The sequence below is a fragment of the Gossypium hirsutum genome, chromosome A01 (genome assembly GCF_007990345.1).
Source record: "Gossypium hirsutum isolate 1008001.06 chromosome A01, Gossypium_hirsutum_v2.1, whole genome shotgun sequence".
Classification (NCBI taxonomy): Eukaryota; Viridiplantae; Streptophyta; class Magnoliopsida; order Malvales; family Malvaceae; genus Gossypium; species Gossypium hirsutum.
In genome coordinates this window covers 50,363,298-50,385,160 of record NC_053424.1, presented here as the reverse complement: position 1 = coordinate 50,385,160, position 21,863 = coordinate 50,363,298, and the positions used below count along the sequence as shown (strand labels likewise).

The window sequence follows — 21,863 nt, the reverse complement described above, 5'->3', positions numbered from 1 at the left end:
TCTCCCAATCTTAATAATTATAATGTCATATTCCCATCCAGAATGCATGGTTTAATAAGGTTTCGATCAAATATTTAATTTAAAAAAAATCTTCTTGATCTTCTGCTTCTTTTTTATCTAAAAAGTTGTAAGTTTAATTGTTCATCCCATAGTATTTTTCAAAATTTGTCATTAAATATACTTTCACATAATCATATTAACAAGAAACATCGACAGCCCAAATGTAGAAATAGAAATGATTTTTGAAATACCACACGCTAGAAAAGTTGTGACCCAATGTATAAAAAAGCAGACTACTAATAGAAAATAAAGAAAAATAGGAAATATGGGGGTGGATTCAATTTAGAGACATGCAAACGTGAATCCACGTAGAATTAGGTTAGTTTTAAGATTAACGGTTGAACTATAAAGAGACCCGAGTTTCATGCAAAACTAATGAAAGAAACATGTGTCCCTGTTTCAATCCAGACCATTACACAGCAATGGGGGGGAATTAACCTAAAAGAAGAAGAAGAAGAAGAAGAAGAAGAAGAAGAAGAAGAAAAGTTGGAACAGCCAGCCTTGCAACAATTCTTTCTCTGTTTTTTTTTTTATGTTTTGTTTTTCTTACCTATAAAGATTTTGTTTCTGATTTTGTTTTTTTTTCTCTGTCATCAGCCTCCCCCTCCCCCCTCTCAATAGCCTTTCATAGCTTCTTTCTTTTTCTTTTCCCATTCTTTGGGTGTCTTTCAGGCATGTATATATTGCTTTAATGTTTTTTTTTTTGATAGTAAATGCTTTGAATTTCATTATGTTATAATCCCCATGCAGGGAAAAAAATCTGAAATTTGCATTGAAATTGAAGAGAAGAGAGTTCTCTGTGCATGAAAAATATTGGAAAGTGAACATCCTAAGCTATGTCGTGCTGCGGAGGTGCGGAGGAGGAGCTCGACGGTCCACCAACGAATCAATATCAAACCCCACCTAGAGCAGGAAGTCAAATTGGTGGTCCTGGTATTTTGCTCTTTTCTTTACATTTTTTTTAGCTTTCTTTTTTTTTTTGGCATTCTCAAATTATACTTAAGTTACTTTAATTTGACATAATTTATTTATTTTTACTAATGTTTTGTTTTAATTAAATTCGTTAATACACTTAAAAGATTTTATGCTTTTAATTGATGGTTAATTTTTAAAAGAAAATTCTGAAATCCCAAACTAAAAATTCGAATAAGTAAATGCCAAACTAAAGTAAAGAGAATAATTGTAAATAAAAATAAAGAGAATAAAAATTTCAATTTAAATATAATACAGGGACGAAACTAAACTTGACCTTCTGTTCTTTTTCTTGATTTTAATATCCTCAAAACTATTTTGATAACCATACTTCAAGATTATATTTTGAAATAACATCAATAATGGTTAAAAATGACTAATCTCAAATTAAAATGCAAAATAATATGAATTTTTTTCCTCATTCATTACTTAATTTCCGAAAAGGGAGTGGAAGAGGAAGAGGAGAGCCAAGGGGTGGGGGAGCGGCAAAAAGTGGGGATCCTCAAAAAGTGCTACCAATTGAAATACCAGCCATTCCCTTAGATGAGTTAAACAATATGACTGATAACTTTGGAACCAAGTCTTTGATTGGTGAAGGTTCTTATGGCCGAGTTTTCTATGGAACATTAAGTGATGGTCAGCCTGCTGCTATCAAGAAACTCGACACCAGTTCTTCACCTGAACCCGATTCTGACTTCGGTTCTCAGGTCTCACTCCCCCCCCCCCTTTATTCTTAAAACATTGCAACCTACAACTAACACCATTGTCACCATGATTTTTTTTTTGGTCAGTTGTCAGTGGTTTCAAGACTTAAACATGAGCATTTCGTGGAGTTGTTGGGGTATTGTTTGGAGGATAATAACAGAATCTTGGTATATCAACATGCAACCAAGGGTTCTTTACATGATGTGTTACATGGTATATATGTACACGCTCAGTTTCATCATTCATATCTTTGAGCTTTTGCTTTTGTTTTGTTTTTCATTTTATTTGTTTTATGGATTAGGAAGGAAAGGTGTACAAGGGGCTGAACCGGGTCCAGTTCTAACATGGAACGAAAGAGTTAAAATAGCTTTCGGTGCTGCAAAAGGACTTGAATATTTGCATGAGAAAGTTCAGCCCTCTATAATCCATCGTGATGTCAGATCAAGCAATGTCCTTCTTTTCGATGATTTCGTCGCCAAGATTGCCGATTTCAACTTGACCAACCAATCTTCCGACACTGCAGCTCGACTCCATTCCACCAGAGTCTTGGGTACCTTTGGTTACCATGCCCCTGAGTATGTCCTATGAACCTTTTAAGTACTCGTGTTTGGCAGATATCTTGACATGCTAGCGTAACATAATTAAACTTTGTTTTGCTTTTAGGTATGCTATGACAGGACAAATAACACAGAAAAGTGATGTGTACAGTTTTGGAGTTGTTCTTCTCGAGCTCTTGACAGGAAGAAAACCAGTAGATCATACAATGCCCAAAGGACAACAAAGTCTAGTAACTTGGGTATGTTATTTATATCTATGTATATGTTTGTACATTTTTGTATTAAAAATGTGTGGCCAACTCATTTACAATGATTTTCAGGCAACTCCAAGATTGAGTGAAGACAAGGTCAAACAATGTGTGGATCCCAAGCTGAACAATGACTACCCACCCAAGGCAATCGCCAAGGTTGTCTTTCTCTCTTCTGCTACTTTTATCTTCCTAAATTTTACATGATATTTTATCATTTTATACTAGATCAACTTTTACAAAACTGAACAAAATATATGTTCTAAAATCTTATAAAATTAATAAATTATAATAAAAAATATATAAAAAGAATTTATAAAATTTTAGATGATTTTTGCTTATAAGATGTTCAGTTTACATCTTGAGGCTTTTTCTATCATATTAATTGGATATGGTGGTATTGTATTATATCAGCTAGCGGCCGTTGCAGCACTTTGTGTCCAGTATGAGGCAGATTTTCGGCCAAACATGACAATTGTTGTCAAAGCTCTTCAGCCTCTTCTAAATGCGAAACCAGCAGGACCAGAACCTCCGTCATAATATGTACACACACACACAAACACACATTATATGTTATATATTTCCGACATATATAATAAACAGTAGCAAGGTTTGTGTAGTAGTAACACTTTGTTCATGTTTTGTAATCTCATTATTTTATGATCAAATATAATTCCCTGTAAGGGTTTTACTTTGACTGAAGATGATATTATATTGTTTCTTGGAGATTCAATATTATCGTCTTAAAAACGATTGCAATATAAACTTTTCTTTTGTTCTAAAGTACATTAAAGTAGTGTTATTGCTCATCTGTTAAGTACTGAATCTGCTATTTATATTTGTTTGATCTCACATCAATTTAAATTTGAATTTGTTCATCCTAATTCAAATTGATTGAAATCCAAACTTAACTAAACTCAAACCAATTCAAACTAAAATAACCCCAATGTGAAATAATCCAAATAAATAACTCAAAACAATTCAAACTAAAGTAATTTTAACGAGATTATTTGAGTATGTAATGACCGATACAAAACTCTTGAATCTTAAGCTCAAATCAATCGAACCCCAAACAATTCAAAATTAAATGACTTAAACCCAAATTAGTTTGATGCAAATTTATTTGATCCAATACCAATTTGAAAATCCAATTTATATTTCTATATATTGGAAATTTGGTCCTAGTGGTTGAATCAGTAAACTTATAGGACCAAAAAGACAATTATTTGGGATTTTAGAAGGTGCCACTTTTTTTTTATTAACATGCTCCCATTCATCACAAAAGAGATTGTAGTTTGGTCGGATGGTTGAGAACTCAGTTTGTGGGACAAGCTTCACTTGAAGAAAGTTTAGCAATCCAATCACAAGTCATATTACAGTTTCAAGGAGTGAACTGAAAAGAAAGATTACAACCATTAGAATATGTGAAAGACTGTTCACATGATTGCTAAGGATTCCTACGGGTGGTCCAAGTTTTGGCTCAAATTCCAAGATAACCCACTACCATAAATGATCGTGCAATAGCTTGGAGTCAAGCCTCAAAGCATAGGATTTGGCAACCAATACCAAAGACGAAGTTATTAGTATGTTGACTCTGGCAATACACTTCCTAGATGGTTGTGTACAAGTGTTGCTCTTTTGGCTTTGGATGAAGCAGAAGAGATAGTCATATCATAGTTAATCATTAGTAAACTTTCAGGTGGGGAGATCCAAATCAAGTCTTGAAAGGATTGGACCAGAGTTAAAGGTGGATTTGCCGATGGAAAGAAGGAGTAATTTTGGAATGCTTCATTCCCTATTTGGATTAGATATTTGGTTTTCCCTTTGAAGATGGTGAGATTGTAAGCTTTCCAAATCTCCCAGCAAATAAAAGTAATAAGATCAGAGCCAAGTTGGGAATCTGACAAAACAAACATTTCTTGAATCAAAATCCACCATTAGGCAATGAATGAAACCCCACTAGATTAGGATTATAATAAAATGACGAAGCTTGCCAAGTTTCTTGGGTTGGAGGAAAAAAGAAGAGAATATGTTCTAACGATTCGGAGTGGCTATTGCATATTGGACAGGAGGCCAAGAAACTTCTGTTATGATATGCCATAATGTAGAGATTCTTTATATGATATTAGGGATTGTAATTATGTAAATAAGCTATCAATTAGGACTGTATAGATTTCTTTCCTTATTTTGTATATGCTCCAAGTAAGAGGGATACTCAAGCAATTCTTTTCATAATTTTCTATCATCTTTTCCTCTTCTTTCTTTTTTCTGCTTTCTCTTCAACAACAATAGCCCCTTTGACAACAACCTTTTTCTTCCCTCTCATTTTCTTTTCTTCTTTCTTTTCTATTTAAATTCACATGGTATCGAAGCCTAATTACTCTCACTACCCCATCCATTGAATATCCCACTCTCAATCGACCATTTTGACCAAGTGCTGCAGTCAGAAGCCACACATATACTCCTGTATGCCATCGTAATTTTTTACCCTGTCTCTTACGCCCGACACTTGAGAATGTGTTTGCTCTCCTTTGATCATCATACCTTGTCATGAGTGTTCTAGTAGCTCTGCCTTGTCCATTCAACCCAATTGAAGATGACTTTGTACCTCCTCGTCATTGTTTGATTTCTCTCCTTCATTCTCTTCCTTCAACATGGATCTTTCACGTCATATAAAACCTTATTTCTTTTCAATTTCTAATTCACAAGCAGTTACCGTTGTCAAACTTTAAGGCAATGATAATTACATCTTTTGGGCCACTTTTGTTGAGTTATGTTTATAGGACAGATGTATTCCTTGATGAATACTAAACCTATTGGTTGAAAGGGAGGTTAAATTCGTTATTGAGGTGGCACTCGAATTTGCATCGACTTTCATAACACTGTATAGAACGGCTCCAAGTGAGTTGAAAGAACTGAAGACCCAATTGTAAAAACTTCTAGATCGAGGATTTATTCGACTTAGCATATTGTCGTGGTGAGCCCTAGTGTTGTTTGTGAAGAAAAAGGACGAAACCATCATATTGTGTATCGATTACCAGCAGTTGAATAAGGTAACGATGAAGAACAAATATCTGCTTCCTCGAATTGATGATTTGTTCGATCAACTCATATGAGCGAAGTTGTTCTCAAATATTGACCTTCGATCGGGATATTATAAGCTTAGAGTTAAATAATTATGTAACAACCCTAACCTGTATTCGTCACCGGATTAAGGTTATAAGGCATTACCGATCATATTACCACTCATACAAATATGTATTAAAATTTACAATTCGAAATTTTAATCACATCAATGCTCAAAATTTAAATCAAATATCAAATCTTAAAATCATATCATTTACAACATAGCGTAATTTAAAACATAATCCAACAATTATCAAAAACAAATTATACATATACAGAACATATAACAAATCAGCATATATAATTCACATTTAATTAAAATTAAGTATGTCTATTTTCTTGTAAACTTACCTCGGACGATGTAAAACGGAACAAGACTGCTAGTCGACAACTTTAGTTTTCCCCCGATCCAAATTCGATTTTCTCTTTTCTTGATCTAAATTAATATAAATTAAAATATTTAATCAAATATTCAATCAAATTCATCCAAAAACACATAAATGGTAAAATTACCATTTTACCCCTGACATTTTACACTTTTTACAATTTAGTCCAAATTGCACAAAACACAAAACATGCAAAATTTGCACACACCATGCTCAGACCGAATACTCCTAGTGTTCATACAAGTCCATACATTTAATTTATTTCACATTTTAGTCCCTAAAATTATTATTTTTGTAATTTAGTCCTAATTACTCAAAATCATCAAAAACTCCAATACAAAACATGCTAATCTATCACATATCTTTTATTTTCTACCATCAAACAACAAAAACTACAAGCTTTCATAAAAAATCCAAGCATGGGTCTTGTAGATAACTTAGCAACAATATAAAAAACGTAAAAATTATCAAAAACAAAATCCATACCTTAATCACCAATCAAAAGACCTGAAACTTAAAATCCTTTATTTCTTTTCTTTTGTTTCTAATTTCAGTGGATGAACAAAGAAAATAATGAATATGACAACTTTTGTTTTAATTAATATAAGTTTATTAACCAAATTACATATATAACCTTTATAATATAATAACAAAACCATATATTATATGCCTAATGCCATTCATTCATTTAGTCAATGGGCTAATTGCATCCTCCACATTAAAAGAACAACCACTATTCGGCCCTTTTAAAATTAACCACCAAATTTTCATTTTACGCGATTTAATCATTTTATTTAATCGGGCACTCAAACAATAAAATTGAAGCACAAAAATTTCACATATACAAATTCACACATAATAAACATAGAAAATAATTTTGAAATATTTTTCTAACTCGGATTCGTGGTCCCGAAACCACTGTTCTGATTAGGGTCTAAATCGGGCTGTTACAAATTATATGTGATAAAGACTGCTTTCTAAACCCATTACGGACATTATGAGTTCTTGGTAATGTTGTTTGCAATTACCAATGTCCCTACCACCTTTATGGATCTGATAAACATAATTTTTCAACTGTACTTTGACTAGTTTGTTGTTGTATTTATTGATGACATTTTGATATATTCGAAAATTGAAAAATATCATGATCAACATCTAAAGGTTGTGTTATAGATTTTGTGAGAAAATCAATTGTATGACAAGTTTATAAAGTGTGAATTTGGTTCCAAGAAGTGGGATTCTTGGGGCATTTTATATTGATCGAAGGTATTAGGACTGATCCGAGTAAAATTTCAGTTATTATAGATTGGAAACCCCCAAAGAATGTCACCAAAGTGAGAAGCTTTTTGGGTTTAGCAGGGTGCGACGAATTATTCGTAGAAAGATTTTCGATGATAACCCTTCCACTAACCATATTGCTATAGAAGAATGTTAGGTTTGAATGGTCTGAAAAGTGTTAGTAGAGTTTCGAAAGGTTAAAAACCATGTTGACTGAAGCTCCAATTTTAACTCATTTTGAGTTGGGAAAGGACTTTGTTGTGTTTAGTGGCGCATCTCTTAATAGATTAAGGTGTGTATTGATGTAAGAAAGAAAAGTAATTGCATATGCTTCCAAAAAGCTTAAACTGCATGAGAAAAATCATCCTACTCATGAATTGGAACTTGCAGCTGTAGTTTTTGCTTTGAAAATTTGGAGGCACTACCTATATGGAGAAAATGCCATGTATTCACCAATCATAAGAATATGAAATATTTGTTGATGCAAAAAGAGTTCAATTTAAGACAACGTAGATGGCTCAAATTGGTTAAATATTATGATTTAATCATAGATTATCATCTAGGAAAAGGCAATGTTGTGGCTGACGCTCTAAGTAAAAAATCTTTGTTTGCTTTGAAAGTAGCAAATGCACATTTGACATTCAAGCATGACGACTCCATTTTAGCTGAGTTGAGAGCTAAACCAATATTTCTTCAAAAGATTCGAGAATTGCAAAAAATGTGATAGCAAGCTTGAAGCTAAATGGAAGCTGGATGAAAATGATCGAACCAATTAATTCAGTATAAGCGACGATGGGAGTTTATACTTCCGCAATAGATTGTGTGTACCCGATGATTCGGTGTTAAAGTGAGATATTCTCTACGAGGCTTAAAGTAGTTTGTATGTGATGCATCCAAGTGAAAATAAAATGTATAATGATTTGAAACCATTATATTGGTGACCAGGCATGAAAAGGGAGATAACCAAGTACGTACCCAAGTCTTTGGTGTGTCAACAAGTTAAGACAGAAATTCAAGTCCTTTCAAGATATTTACAGCTATAAATGGAAAAATATATAAGATTTTTCCTATGTCATTTATCACCTTTTTACTTAAAATTGTTGTTAAAACTAAGTAATTGTTTAATAAATTAATGAAATCTATGAAAATATGAAATTAGGACATATAAATTATTAAAATGTGATTTTATGTTTTATTATATAGTTTTCATGCAATAAATGGCTTATTTTATATTAATTTGAATAAATTATATTTCTTAAGACATAAACTGGGCTATGCATAATTAAATTAAATAATAAAATATAAAATTATATTTAATAATTCATTTTAAAATATTTCATTAATAATTTGGCTTTTAAATTAATTAATTAAATTGAATAAATTTTATTCTTTGGTCCTCCAACTTGTTGATTTATTCTGGACAGGTCTGATATCTTTGCTGGATTACAAAACCGTCCAAATTGGAGACCAAGTCAACCCAAAATTCGGCTTCACATGACTGTCCATAAACCACTTTTTGGTTTAATTGCACAAGGTCCTTGAAAAGTTGAAGAAATTAGAGATTTACCTGAAGATTTGCACTTGACCGAGTCTCAGTCCTAAGTTGTTGTAGCACTCAAATTGACCAAAAATCAAGAAAAAATCAGTTCAACTTCCTCCATTTATGGCCGGGCACCCATGAAAGATGCTTCAAAAGATGAAAACTCCTATTTTTAGTAAACTATTCCCGTCTCCTCATCTATGAATAAGACCTCATTCTCACATTCCTACTCATCCCTCATCCCTCATCCTGCATTCCTCATTCATTCTCTTAGCATTCTTCTTTTATCCCCACGCCTATCATCATCTTTTCATAAAGATTTTACCATTTGAGCCTCTTAAAGAACCCTTGGTCAGCCACCTTGGAGAGCCATCAGCAAAGATGGAAAGCAAAGGAACGAAGGAGCCTCGTCAATCAAACTCTTGGGTGACAACCACTCTGAATTGAGTTTAATCTTTCTTTTCTTTAATTTAATTTAAAGATGTTTGCTATGTGTTCTTTGTTCTTGATTACAACAATGTTAGCTTAATTTTATTTAAGCTAGGATGATTGCTTTGATTAAATAATATTTATTAGATTCATGCTTATAATGTTTGTGCCTCAACCGATCATGTTTTCAATTAAAATCAAGTCTGTATTTCGTTCATATGTGATTGAAATGCACCTGAATTAGCTGAGTGATCCTAACCAGACGACATCTAGTGGACGCATAATTGAAATGTGCATGCTCAATTTAGATCCTAACCCGATTAAATTGCAAGTTGCATAAAACCCTAACCAGGCTCTGTTATCTATATAGTTTTTAAATTTGTGTGATCAAACTGTTTCAAACCTAACAGGTCCCTATTACCTCACACGAATACTAAGAAACCCTTCGTAAATAAGGATCAGTAGAATGCATATTTATTAAGTAAAGGATTCCGAAAGGACCTAACGTGGTTTTCAAACTCATGAAAGATCGAGTTTCCATGGAATTTTTTTCGAATATTATTAAGCATATCGATAATACGTTAAGTTTAATTAAAGTAATTGACCTAGTTTATTTATGTTATAATTGTTGTAAATTGTGTTTAATTTTGCTAAAATCTATTTCATTCATATAGTTTGCATACTTAGGTTAATTTGCATTAGGGATCATTACATTTAGTTTAATATATTTTAATCATCATTTCTCAACTAAATTGTGTCTTTATTTACCAAATTGTTAATATAATTTTACAAATTAAGTGACTTAGCGTAAATATAATTCCTATGGAGACGATAACTCAATACTTATTACTTGATAACGATTGTGTACACTTATACAAACCTATGCGTTACAAGTTTTTCGCCCGTTGCCTGGGATTGTCAGCTGTTGCCATAGTAATTTCGTTCGTGAAATTATTTATTTTTAATTTGATTTCTTTCTAACATTACTAACTTATTCTTTTTAATTTTGTGATTTTTTTTCAGGTGTTTATGAGCATAGATCGAATTATTGATTTACTCCTTGTAGACCCTGAAATTGAGCGAACTTTCAGACAAAGAAGACATGAATGAGCAGCTTAAAGGCAAGTCGAGATGGACCTTGGAAATTAGAATCAAGACCAAGGTAATGAAGCCGATCATGTACGAAATCCTATCCTTATTGCTGATGATAAGGATCGATGCATTAGACAATATGCTGTGCCACTTTTTAGTGAGTTAAATCCAGGAATTAGCAGGCCAGATATTGAGGCAACCCAATTTGAATTGAAACCAGTGATGTTGCAAATGCTCCAAACGGTGGGCCAATTTAGTGTTATGCCCACAGAAGATCCACGTCTCTACCTTTGATTATTTATGGAGGTGAGTGATTCATTCAAGATAGCCGGTGTGACTGAAGACGCACTGAGGCTGAAGTTGTTTCCATACTCGTTGCGAGATTGAGAACGAGCATGGTTCAATTCATTGCCACCAAGTTCCATATCTACATGGCAAGAATTAGCAGAGAGATTTTTGGTTAAGTATTTCCCGCCTAGCAAAAATGCTAAGTTGAGGAACGAGATTACAACCTTCCAACAATTGGATGACGAGTCTTTGTATGAGGCTTGAGAGTGATTCAAAGAGTTACTTCGTAAGTGTCCTCATCATGGGATTCCTCATTGTATCTAGTTGGAGACATTCTATAATGGTCTCAATGCACATACAAGATTGATGGTAGATGCTTCTGCTGATGGTGCAATTTTGTCTAAGTCTTATAATGAGGCTTATGAGATCATCGAGAGGATCACTAGCAATAACTATCAATGGCCAACAAATCGAACAGCTTTAGGAAGACGTGTAGTCGGAGTTCATAAAGTTGACGCCCTCACTTCGTTATCAGCTCAAGTATCGTCTATTTCCTCTATGTTAAAACAGTTTACCGCTAATACTACTAATAATTTATAGCTCCGCCACCAAGTCTGTATGAAGTAGTTCCTTGTGTGTACTGTGGGGAAGATCATTATTTTGAGAATTGTCTATCAAATCTCGAGTTAGTGTATTATGTGGGGAACCAACATCAAAATAGGAGTGTAACAGCCCGGTTTTAACCAAATCAGAACAGTGGTTTCAGAATCTCAAATCTGAGGTTAGAAAATTATTTTATTATTATTTTTAGTGTTTATATCATGTAAATTGATATGTGTGTGAAAGTTTCGTGGAATAATTTTAGCGTTTAAATGCTTAATTTGATAAAAGGACTTAATCGCGTAAAATGCAAAAGTAGCATGCCATAAGTTAAAAGTGTTTAATTGCAATGATTTATTAAATGTGAAGTCCTTATATTTTTATTAAACCATTGATAGTGGAGATGGACATAAATGGCCTTGAATTATATGTTTTATTAATGTTTAAACAAAGGTTAATTAAGTAATTAGTGAATTAAGTTTAATTAAATAAAACAAAGTAAAATGTGCCTTCATTATCACCTTTCTTAACATAAAATTAAAAGAAAAAGAAATCCATGGAAGAACATTAGGGTTCGGCTAGCAAGTAGCTTGACTAAGATCTTGAAAGGAAGAAATCGAATTTAGATCGGGGGAAATCGAAGGTTATTGAATAGTCGACCTGATACGTCAATCCTTAATACGAGGTAAGTTCATATGTAAATAAATACCTTTAAATTGATTTATAAATGTTTAATTGTCATTGAATTGCTATGAATGTTGAATGAGCAAATATAGGCAAGAATCAAAGAAGTTTCGATATCCAAAATTCCCGAACGAACCTTAGGAATAGTGTAGGATGCAAATGTCATGACATTAGGTTACCGAGATGTGGTTACATGTAAGACTATGTCTGGGACATTGGCATTGTATTGTGATTACGTGTAAGACCATGTCTGGGACATTGGCATCGTTATATGATTTCGTGTAAGACCCTATCTGGGGCAGTGGCATCGATAAGTGACAACATGTAAGACCATATTAGGGATATGACATTGTACGAGCTATTGTGATTTTTGAGTATCCTTAACAATTCCAAATGATTCGACAGGCAAAGCCAAGTCAAGAAAGAATGTGTGAATGAGTTAAGTGATTCAGGTACGTATGAGATTCATACGAGTATTGAAAAGGGAAGTATTTGATGAATTCAATTATGATATTGAATATGTGTACAATGAGAAAGGTTTGTAAACTTGTATATGTTTAGCTATGCTTAGGATATTTGAATTAATATGCAAATATTCATATGTTGAATTTACTTGTATATGGCTTACTAAGCTTTTAAAGCTTACTTTGTGTGCTCTTTCCCTATTTTATAGAATATCGAAGCTAGCTCGAACTCGGGGATCATCGAGAAACTTCATCACACTATCGAGCGTCATGTTGGTACTTTTTAAGCTATGTATATTTATGGTATATGACATGTATAGGCTATTGTCATCTTGGCATGTTTTGAACTTTGAATTTAGCCATGTAAGTTGGCTTGTAAATGGTGTTGTTTGTGAAGTTGAATTTGGCCTATGTTATGAGTTAATATATGATATGTGATATATTTATGATGCCTTATGTTTTGGTAGGCTTGATATGGTCATTTTGTTGGGTTGATGGATAAGTATTTAGTAAATTGTTAATGATGTGTTATGGTTTGAGAAATGGTAAGCTTTGGTATAATTTAAGATGATGTTTGAATGTCATTTTGGTTCAGTAAATGCTTGATGATTTGGGTTATGTCTAAATGTGAATATTAGTAAAGTAACATTTGGATTTGGTATGTTTTGTCTATGAATTTGAGTAGTTAAGAGTATGATTTATAAATGGAATGAAATGTGTAGCATGCTTTGGTTGCCTATTAATGTATTGAATTGGTACAAATGTTGTGGTTTAGGTATGCTTGAGAAAGGGTGAGAAATGTGGCTTCAACCAAGCCTATTTTCACTTCGCACGGCCAAGCACACGGGCGTGTGGCTTGACCGTGTGTGACACATAGAATTGGTACACGGCCGTGTGTCCCCTGGGGTAGCCCTTCAAATTAAGACAGTATACCCTATATGTAACACCTTGATTTTGGGCCTAGTCGGAACAGTGGTTTCGAGGCCACAAATTCGATGATGAAAATTTTATTTTTTATTATATTTTTATGGTCTACGATTTCACGGAATAATTTCATGAAAATTTCGTTTGAAAATTTTGACGTTCGGGCACTTAATTTAGTCAAAAGGACTAAATCGTAAAAAGTGCAAAAGTTGAGTTCTACATACTAGAGGTGTCCAATTGTTATGAAATTTTAAATTGAGGGTCCTTAAATGGTATAGACCATTGTTTAATTGCTGGACAAAAATAGACATGAAATGGGTGTAATAAAATATTTTTAAGTTAGGGGTATTTTGGTAAACTAATAATTAAAAGAATTAAAAAGGGGAAATAAGCCAAATTAGCTATCATCTTCTTCATTCAACCATTTCTACCAGCAGCAGCCATGGTTATGGTTTGTTCAAACTCCCAAGCTCGATTGTAAGTGCTGTCTGGCTTTTTTAAAGTTCTTTACATTTTTGAAATCCTGGTAACTTGGTTAAGCTTATTCTAGCAATAATTTAACCTAGGGTTTATATTTGGAAAAATACCTATAGGTGGAATGTGTTTATTTTGATGTTTTATGGTAGAATATGAAGCTTGAAATTGTGTTAAATAACTTTTACTAAGTGATTTTACGTGAAAACGAGTAAAACGACATAATCGGTAAAAATACCTAATGTTCATAAGTACATGTTAGAATGCGAATTTGAGGTTGCTATAGAAGGGAAAAATGATCAGTGTGTCATAAAACATAAGGCAATAGGATGAAGTTTAATTTACGAGCCTAGGGGCAAAATTGTAATTTTGACAAAGTTTAGGGGCAAAATTGTACTTTTTTAAAAATATGATTTTGGGTTAATTTGAATAATTTGAGTCCTAATTAGGCTATATTTGAAATGATAGATCAAGGAAAAATCAAAATTTGGGCTAAAATCAAAGAATATCAAGTTGTAGACAAAATGGTAAAAATGGCCATTTTCGCATACTGAGGTAAGTTCATATGATTTTTAATAATGCAATGTGTAATTTAATGTTATTGCCTTGATATTAAATGAGATGTAAGTTCATGTGTAAATGTAGTAACATAATTGTCATTTTAAGTAATTTAATGTTACTTATATGATATGATGATTATTATCATGAAATATTATGCTTTGTGGATTATTATTTAGCAATATGCAAATTATGTGAGCTACTTGATAAATATGAAATGCTACCAAGTATCGGTTCCAACATTCTGTGGAAGACAACAAAGATGTTTGATTGAGGAAAATCCCGTTTGAACCTTGGGAATAAATTAGGATACAAGTGACATGTCACTAGGATATTTGAGTTCCGAACTCGTTGAGTTGAGTCTGAGTTCCTGAGATGTAACTAGGCATCCAATCTCGTTGAGTTAAGTCCAAGTTTACTTGTGGATGTGTACACCCGAGCTCATTGAGTTGAGTCCGAGTTCACTTATGGGTGGGTTACATGGTAGCTTGGCTACACATATATTCCGCAGGCTATTGAGTTTGACTAGCTGTGGGCATGGCACTTATGTGCATGCATTCCGTGTATCCGGTTATATTCCGAGTGTTCAACGGGTAATTTGGTGAAGTATTTGTTGATGATCCCAATGAGATAATCCATTTGTGAGTATGTCTTTGAGTTATGTTACAAGTTGTACAGGTATGTACACTAAACTTATATGTGATGCCTTGACATGTGATGATCTATGATGTATATAGTATTTGGTGAATATTATGAAAATGACACAATTTGTAATAAGTCCTTGATACTTGATGACATTGAGATTATGGATTTTATGCTTATGAAGCATAATTATGTGTTCTTACCATTATGAATGAAATGATATTGTATGGATTTGGTGAATAATAGTAATGAATGAGTAAATTTAGCCTTGGCAGTTTTGGGTTACTGCAGTGGTGCAATTTTGGAAATTCACCATAAATTGTGGAAATTGAATTATGAGCTGAATAAAATATGAGGTTAAATCCCAATGAGTCTAGTTTCACATAGAAGAAACGGTGTATGCATTTGAAATTTATATTATGAGATATTTAAATTGTTGTGTGACAGGGTCTGAATGAATTCATAATCCCCTGTTTCAATGTGAGAAAATCATTAAAAATTGTATAAAAATAATTATGGGTTCTAATTTATATTATTAAAATCCTTAATGAGTCTATTCTCTATAAAGATAGATGAGAGCATTATCCGAATTCTGTACTATGATAAAAATAATTTTTAGTGAAGAGAGGTCAGAACTGTTGGATAGCAAAATAGGGGAAACTTTAATGAATAAACTGTACTAATTTGATAAACCAAAAATTTTGGAAATTTTATGGGGGAAAGGTATATGAGTCTAGTTTCAACAAAAATTAAGAAAACTTAATTTGGAGTCTCGTAGCTCCAGATACAAATGAATTAGTAACTGTAACTCGGTAAAACAACTTAACCTGAACAAGAGTAAATTGTACAATTATGATGTTTTACCTTAAAAAAACATGTGGGTAATTGCTTATTAACTTCATATGGACTAACTAAGCGTAAAGCTTATCCCTCCTCTCTACTTCTTCAGTTTTGGCAGGTTAGCTCGGGGTTGGAGATCATCGGAGGCAAAATCACACTATCAAGCTATCATTTTTGGGAGAATTAATTCAAATATTAGAAATATCAAGTGAGTGGCATGTATAGGAAGTTGGTTTGTGATATGTATTATTATTATGACTTTGACCATACGTATCGGTCTACATTGAGTTATCATATATGATCATGATATGTGGTCCTTATCCATTATGGTTTGTAAGTTTAATTAATCATGTCATGTCCTATGTTTTGATGTGATGATATAGTTAGCTTTGTTTGTTATGCATGATTGGTAATACATCAGGTAAGTTAAATGCTGGCCAGTGAATCATGAATTAAATGGAAATGAGTAATGTTGCCTTGAATATGGATGTTTAATGGAAAAATTGGTAAAACTATGATGGTATAAAATGAGAATAAGATTTAGCATGTCTAGTTCTAGTTAATGTAAGAATGTATATTATATACAGTATGGTAAGCAAATATGTTTAAAGTGAATGACATGTTTTTGCATGATTATGGATGTGTAAGTGCTCATTTATTCCACGTTATATATCTTTAAATATGAGTCTATGCATGTGTTCGAAAGGTTTTGATTAAATGAAATTTTATGGCCCAATTTTCGTCTATGTGTATGGTTAAGTCTGGTAATGCCTCGTACCCTGTTCCGGCCTTGGATACGGGTAAGGGATGTTACACTATAGGTTTGGCACGGCCTAGACACATGGTCGTGTCTACTGGCCGTGTGAGACACACGGGCTGGCACATGGGCGTGTGGCCGACCGTGTGACCCAAGTCAGTATACCCTCTAGTTTTCCCACGGCCATGGCACACCAGCGTGTTTCCGACTGTATGGTGCAAGTCAGTACGTATGCCCTATTTTCACACAGCCTGTGACACGAGCGTGTCTGGTGGCCGTGTGCCTATTCATATGGGCATGTGACACACCCACCAAGAAAGATCCTGTGTGGGTAATTGTCGATAGGTTAACGAAATCTGCCCATTTCATACCTGTTCGTACTGATTACTCACTGTAAAAGTTGGCCAAGTTGTATGTGGCGGAGATAGTGCGACTTTATGGGGTGCCATTGTTGATTATTTCTGATCGAGACCCTAGGTTTACATCTCAGTTCTAGCAGAAGTTGCAGGAGGCGTTGGGTACACAATTGGATTTCAGTACTGCTTTTCACCCTCAGACAGATGGACAGTTGGAAAGGGTTATTTAAGTTTTGGAGGATATGTTAAGAGGTTGTATCATCGATTTTCGTGGTAGTTGGGAGGACTAATTCCCATTGGCGGAGTTTGCGTGCAACAAAAGCTACCAAACAAGTATTCAGATGGCTCCATATGAGGCACTTTATGGGCGAAGATGTTGTACGCCTATGTGTTGGACAGAGTTGGGTGAACGACAAGTGCTTGGACCCGAATTAGTGGCAGATACTGAAAGTAAGGTTAAGTTGATAAGAGATCGATTAAATGAGGCATTTGATAGACAGAAGTCGTATGTAGATCTAAAGCGTAAAGAGATTGAGTTCGTTGTTGGGGATATGGTTTTCTTGAAGGTTTTACCTTGGAAGAAGATCTTGAGGTTCGGCAAGAAAGGCAAACTGAGTCCGTGGTTTATAGGGCCTTATCGGGTTCTTAAACGGGTAGGGCCAGTAGCATATCAATTAGAGTTACTACCGGGGTTGGACAGAATCCATGATGTCTTTCATGTGTCCATGTTGAGACGATATCGATCGGATCCTTCACATGTTGTGCCAATGGAGGAGATTGAAGTAAAGACTGATTTGACCTTTGAGGAGGAACCTGTGCAAATTTTAGATCGAGAGGTTAAAGTTTTAAGAAGGAAGTTGGTTCCATTGGTGAAAGTACTGTGGCGCAATCATGGAAGGGAAGAGGATACTTGGGAGTTAGAAGAGACTATGCGTCAACAATACCCTCAATTATTTGGATTAGGTAAATTTCGAGGCCGAAATTTCTTTAAGGGGGTAGAGTTGTAACGCCCTGATTTTCGGGATTTTTCGGGTTTCTGTGATTTCAGGTAAATTTTGAAATTTTGGTGTTCTGAATATTGGAATTGTGTTTAAATGTGTTAGTGGGCCTTTAGAAGGCCCAAGCCTAAGTTAAACACGGTAAAATATCAAGGTTGGATTTTAAGTGAATAGGAGACTTGGTCAAGTGGGCTTTTAAGAAGAACTTCGTAAATTATGACACAAATAAGGCCTTGCTAAAGTGGCAAGGTGGCGCCACTAAGTTCCTAAAAAAAATGGCGCTTGGGAAGGAATTAAAGGTCCAGGGTTCAAGTTGCAAGGTAGGCATATTGTTACTTTTTAATTTTAGGCATGTGTCAGGCATGTGATCACTTAAGTGAATTTCGGCAAGGGCCTTAGGGAGGTTGGGCTGATTGTTTTAGTTGATATTTGGGTTAGGTTCTTTTCTTTTTCTGTCTTGGAGAATTAGGGTTAGCCACTTGAAAGCTTTCACTTCCATTCATCCTTTCTGAGTTCTCACAAAAGCCGAAAACGTAAATTTCTTCTCTTTGGTGCCGAGTTCTTCTTTCTCTCTTTTTCCTCTATTTTTTTATTTCTTTTTGCTTTTTCTTCTAGCCGAAACCTTCTGATCACCTTACTCACCTCCTCTATCGATCCCATCCTCCACAAAACCTTCATAGCCTATCACCATAAAAGTCGAAATCCTGAAAGCTCACTTCTTGTGCCGATTTTTCCAATCCAAAATCCTTCAGTTATTTTTGTTCTTTTTGATCAAATTTTATCTTCTCTAAACCCTTAGTATCTGTCGGCAACATTAGTTCAAAGTTATAGCCTCAATCGTCATCTTCTTCATCACTTAAAATGCTGAAATACCATAGATTTAAGGACTTATAGCAAAAACTTTAGATCTCCTTGATTCGAGTTCTACTATCGTTTAGAGGATAGATCTGCATCAGATCTGTGTAGAAATCAAAGAGGAATAAGTGGTAAGTGCTCATCACCTCAAATTTAGTCTTATTTTACAACTTAGAAAAAGCTGAAGTCCCTAAAATCTAGGGAGGCTGTCGATTTGGGTATAGGGCTTTAAGGGTCTTTAACTGACGATTTCTTTTGGTGATTAGTGTCTTCTAGAGGTTGGATCGAAGGCTTGGATCTTTGGAACAACTAGACTTAGATCTACTCATCGGTTTTCGGCAAAACGATAAGATTCTAAAGGCTTAAGGGGCATGGTTCGAATATGGGTAGGTGAATATTGGGATTGGTTGTTGTGGTTTGCAATCTAAGAATTGTGGTAATCAATTGTAGGACATCGTAAGGGATCTCAGTAGCAGTCATCGCGAAACAGGTGTGTATCGAACACCCTCTCATAGTTCAATTCGGCAAAAGCTGAAATGCCAAAATTTCGGTATTTTGTGGGGTTGTGAGTGTGCGAACGCTCACAAGACATTTAGAAATCATTAGATCTGAAATCGAAAAGTGGTAAGTTAGTCGTGTGTGAAATTCTGTGCACTTCGGTAATTGGGCCTCGATAGGCTAAAATTGGGCCCAATGGGCTTACAGGCCCATACGGGTATAATAATAAAAAAAATAGGCAATAAGTATGTTCTGTTAGACTGTGGAATCGAAACTGCTTAAACCGGTAAACTGGTCATAAAACTTGAATTAAATGGGCTTAAATTGCTAATGGACACTGTAGGGCCCATTAGGGGTTTTAGGGCCCAATGGCTAAAATTGTGAAAGTGAGATAAATAAATTACTGCGATGACAAATGGGCTAGTAAGGAAGGTAACATTTATGAGAACCCTTAAAACTGATAAAATTACTGAAATACCTTTATAGGTGAAAATTTACAGATTTACCCCTAGGAGCAAAATTACTGATATACCCCTAGGGTTAAGGTTGACCTGAATGCATGTTTGACTGTTACTATTTACTGCATGCCATGTTATTATTATCTGATGCATGGGATTGGGATTATTGATGGAGGAATTACTGAAAGTGGCTTGTCCACGTACTGGAGGCTTTGCCTCAACTTATTGATATCTGAGCAGCAGTGCTTCAACTGTGGACTGTAGGGCTGGGTGGGTTGAGCTATTCCCCACATGGAGTGTAGGGCTGGTACGAGTGGAGCGTAGCTGTTGGTTATAGGCTGGGTTGGGCTTGCATACACGAATATGTCTATTCTGTTTTGGAATGGGCCTACAGGCCATACTGTTATTTGAAAAGGGGCTAAGGCCCAGTTTACTATATTCTGAAAAGGGCTTCGGCCTAGTGCCCGTTGCTATCTGAATAGGGCTTAGGCCCAATGGGCTTGAGCTGACTTGGGCTTTGGATGGGTTTTCCATACACACTGAGTTTTCCAAACTCACCCCCTTTCTCTTCCATCCATGCAGGTGAGCCCTAGTTGGCAGACTTGGAGCTGGGCGGGATTTAGAGTGGCCACGAAGATTAAATCTCTGATTTTTAAATAAGTTTCAATTAGCTTCCTTTTAAATTTTGCATTTATTTTAAAATTGATTCCTTAAAATTGGTTAGCTCTAGGGCGCGTTTTATAAAAGTTACTTATTTTAAAAATATCACGATAACCGAGCAAAACTTCTGCAACGTAAATGTTTTCAAAGGAAATAAATATTTTAAATAGACTTAAACTTAATTTGTTGTTCATGGACAAGTAACAAGCCTAAAGTGTGGCAATGGATGTGTGCATGTCTAGGATTGGATCATGGAAGAGCTAGGTACTTAAGCAGTCTAATCGACTCACCTCCTCTTTTCTTGAATCCTTCCTGGTACGTAGTATCCATTCACTTTAAGCCATAACAAAGAAGGTTTGATTTTTCGATACCTAACTATTTTTAAAATAACATGTTTCTGCCACTATAAAGGTTTACAAGTTTTCAAAGTTTCCCATAAGATTTTACAAGGTTGTTAACAATGTTCTGATTATTACAATGAATCACGTTTTGATAAAAAAAAATAAGGCTAAGGTTTTATACAAGTTTAAATGGTAAAAGTTCCTAAACATCAAGAAAGGTTTTGAATGAAAACATGGTTTTCGAAAAACACTTCAATGTGACACACCAGACTTGACCATAATGTCTAGGCCGGGTTTGGGGTGTTACACAGATTCATTCATAAATCTTTAAAACCTATCCCGAATATCACGTATCAAGTTTTTGGCGCCGTTGCCGGGGAACTAGGATATTAGGAACACTCGATTTTTATTACTTTAGCCATTTTACTTTTATTGTAATTTAAATTTTTATTTTCTTTTCTAATTCTTCATTTACTTTCTTCTGACAGGTTTTTCTAGTTTATGACCAGAAAAAACCTATCAGGACCATTACTGTTTGATAGTGAGATCAATCGCACAGTTCACAAAAACCAAAGAGAATTAAGGCGAAGCTTACGATACACAGAGGAAGAGCAAGAGGACGATACTTCAACCACAACCGAGGAGATGGCTGAAAACCTAGAAAATTTTCTACCTCCTGCGATTACTGTTAATTAGAATCCTGCTCCGCGCACTATGTATGATTATGCTAAACCTTCTTTAACAGGAACTGAATCGAGCATAGTTAGACTTGCTATAGCTGCAAATACTTTTGAGCTGAAACCTAACACAATTCAAATGATACAACAATTTGTTCAGTTTGATGGTTTGCAGGACGAAGATCCCAACGCTCACTTGGAAAACTTTTTGGAACTATGTGACAAATTTAAAATTAATGGTGTTTCTGATGACACTATTCGCCTTCGGTATTCCCTTTTTCATTGAGAAACAAAGCTAAACAGTGGTTGAATTCGTTACCACGGGGGTCAATCACTACTTGGGAGCAAATGACCGAAAAGTTTTTATTAAAATATTTTCCGCCGGCTAAAATGGCT

At 34.6% G+C, this 21,863-nt stretch overlaps 1 protein-coding gene and 1 non-coding gene across 2 annotated transcripts; one reads left to right on the top strand and one right to left on the bottom strand.

Annotated features, from left to right (window-relative positions):
* Positions 1 to 454: 454 nt before the first annotated feature.
* On the top strand, positions 455 to 3,239 carry LOC107937142 (probable protein kinase At2g41970). Its single transcript, XM_016869967.2, has 9 exons — positions 455 to 545; positions 658 to 732; positions 811 to 993; positions 1,477 to 1,739; positions 1,824 to 1,950; positions 2,039 to 2,312; positions 2,401 to 2,533; positions 2,615 to 2,701; positions 2,957 to 3,239. The coding sequence occupies exons 3-9, from the start codon at positions 897 to 899 to the stop codon at positions 3,080 to 3,082; spliced, it is 1,107 nt and encodes a 368-aa protein (XP_016725456.1). The 5' UTR covers positions 455 to 545; positions 658 to 732; positions 811 to 896; the 3' UTR covers positions 3,083 to 3,239.
* Positions 3,240 to 10,882: 7,643 nt separating this feature from the next.
* On the bottom strand, positions 10,883 to 10,989 carry LOC121207917 (small nucleolar RNA R71). The gene has a single exon (XR_005903012.1). It is a non-coding gene; the product is annotated as a small nucleolar RNA R71 (small nucleolar RNA).
* Between the last annotated feature and the right edge of the window lie 10,874 nt (positions 10,990 to 21,863).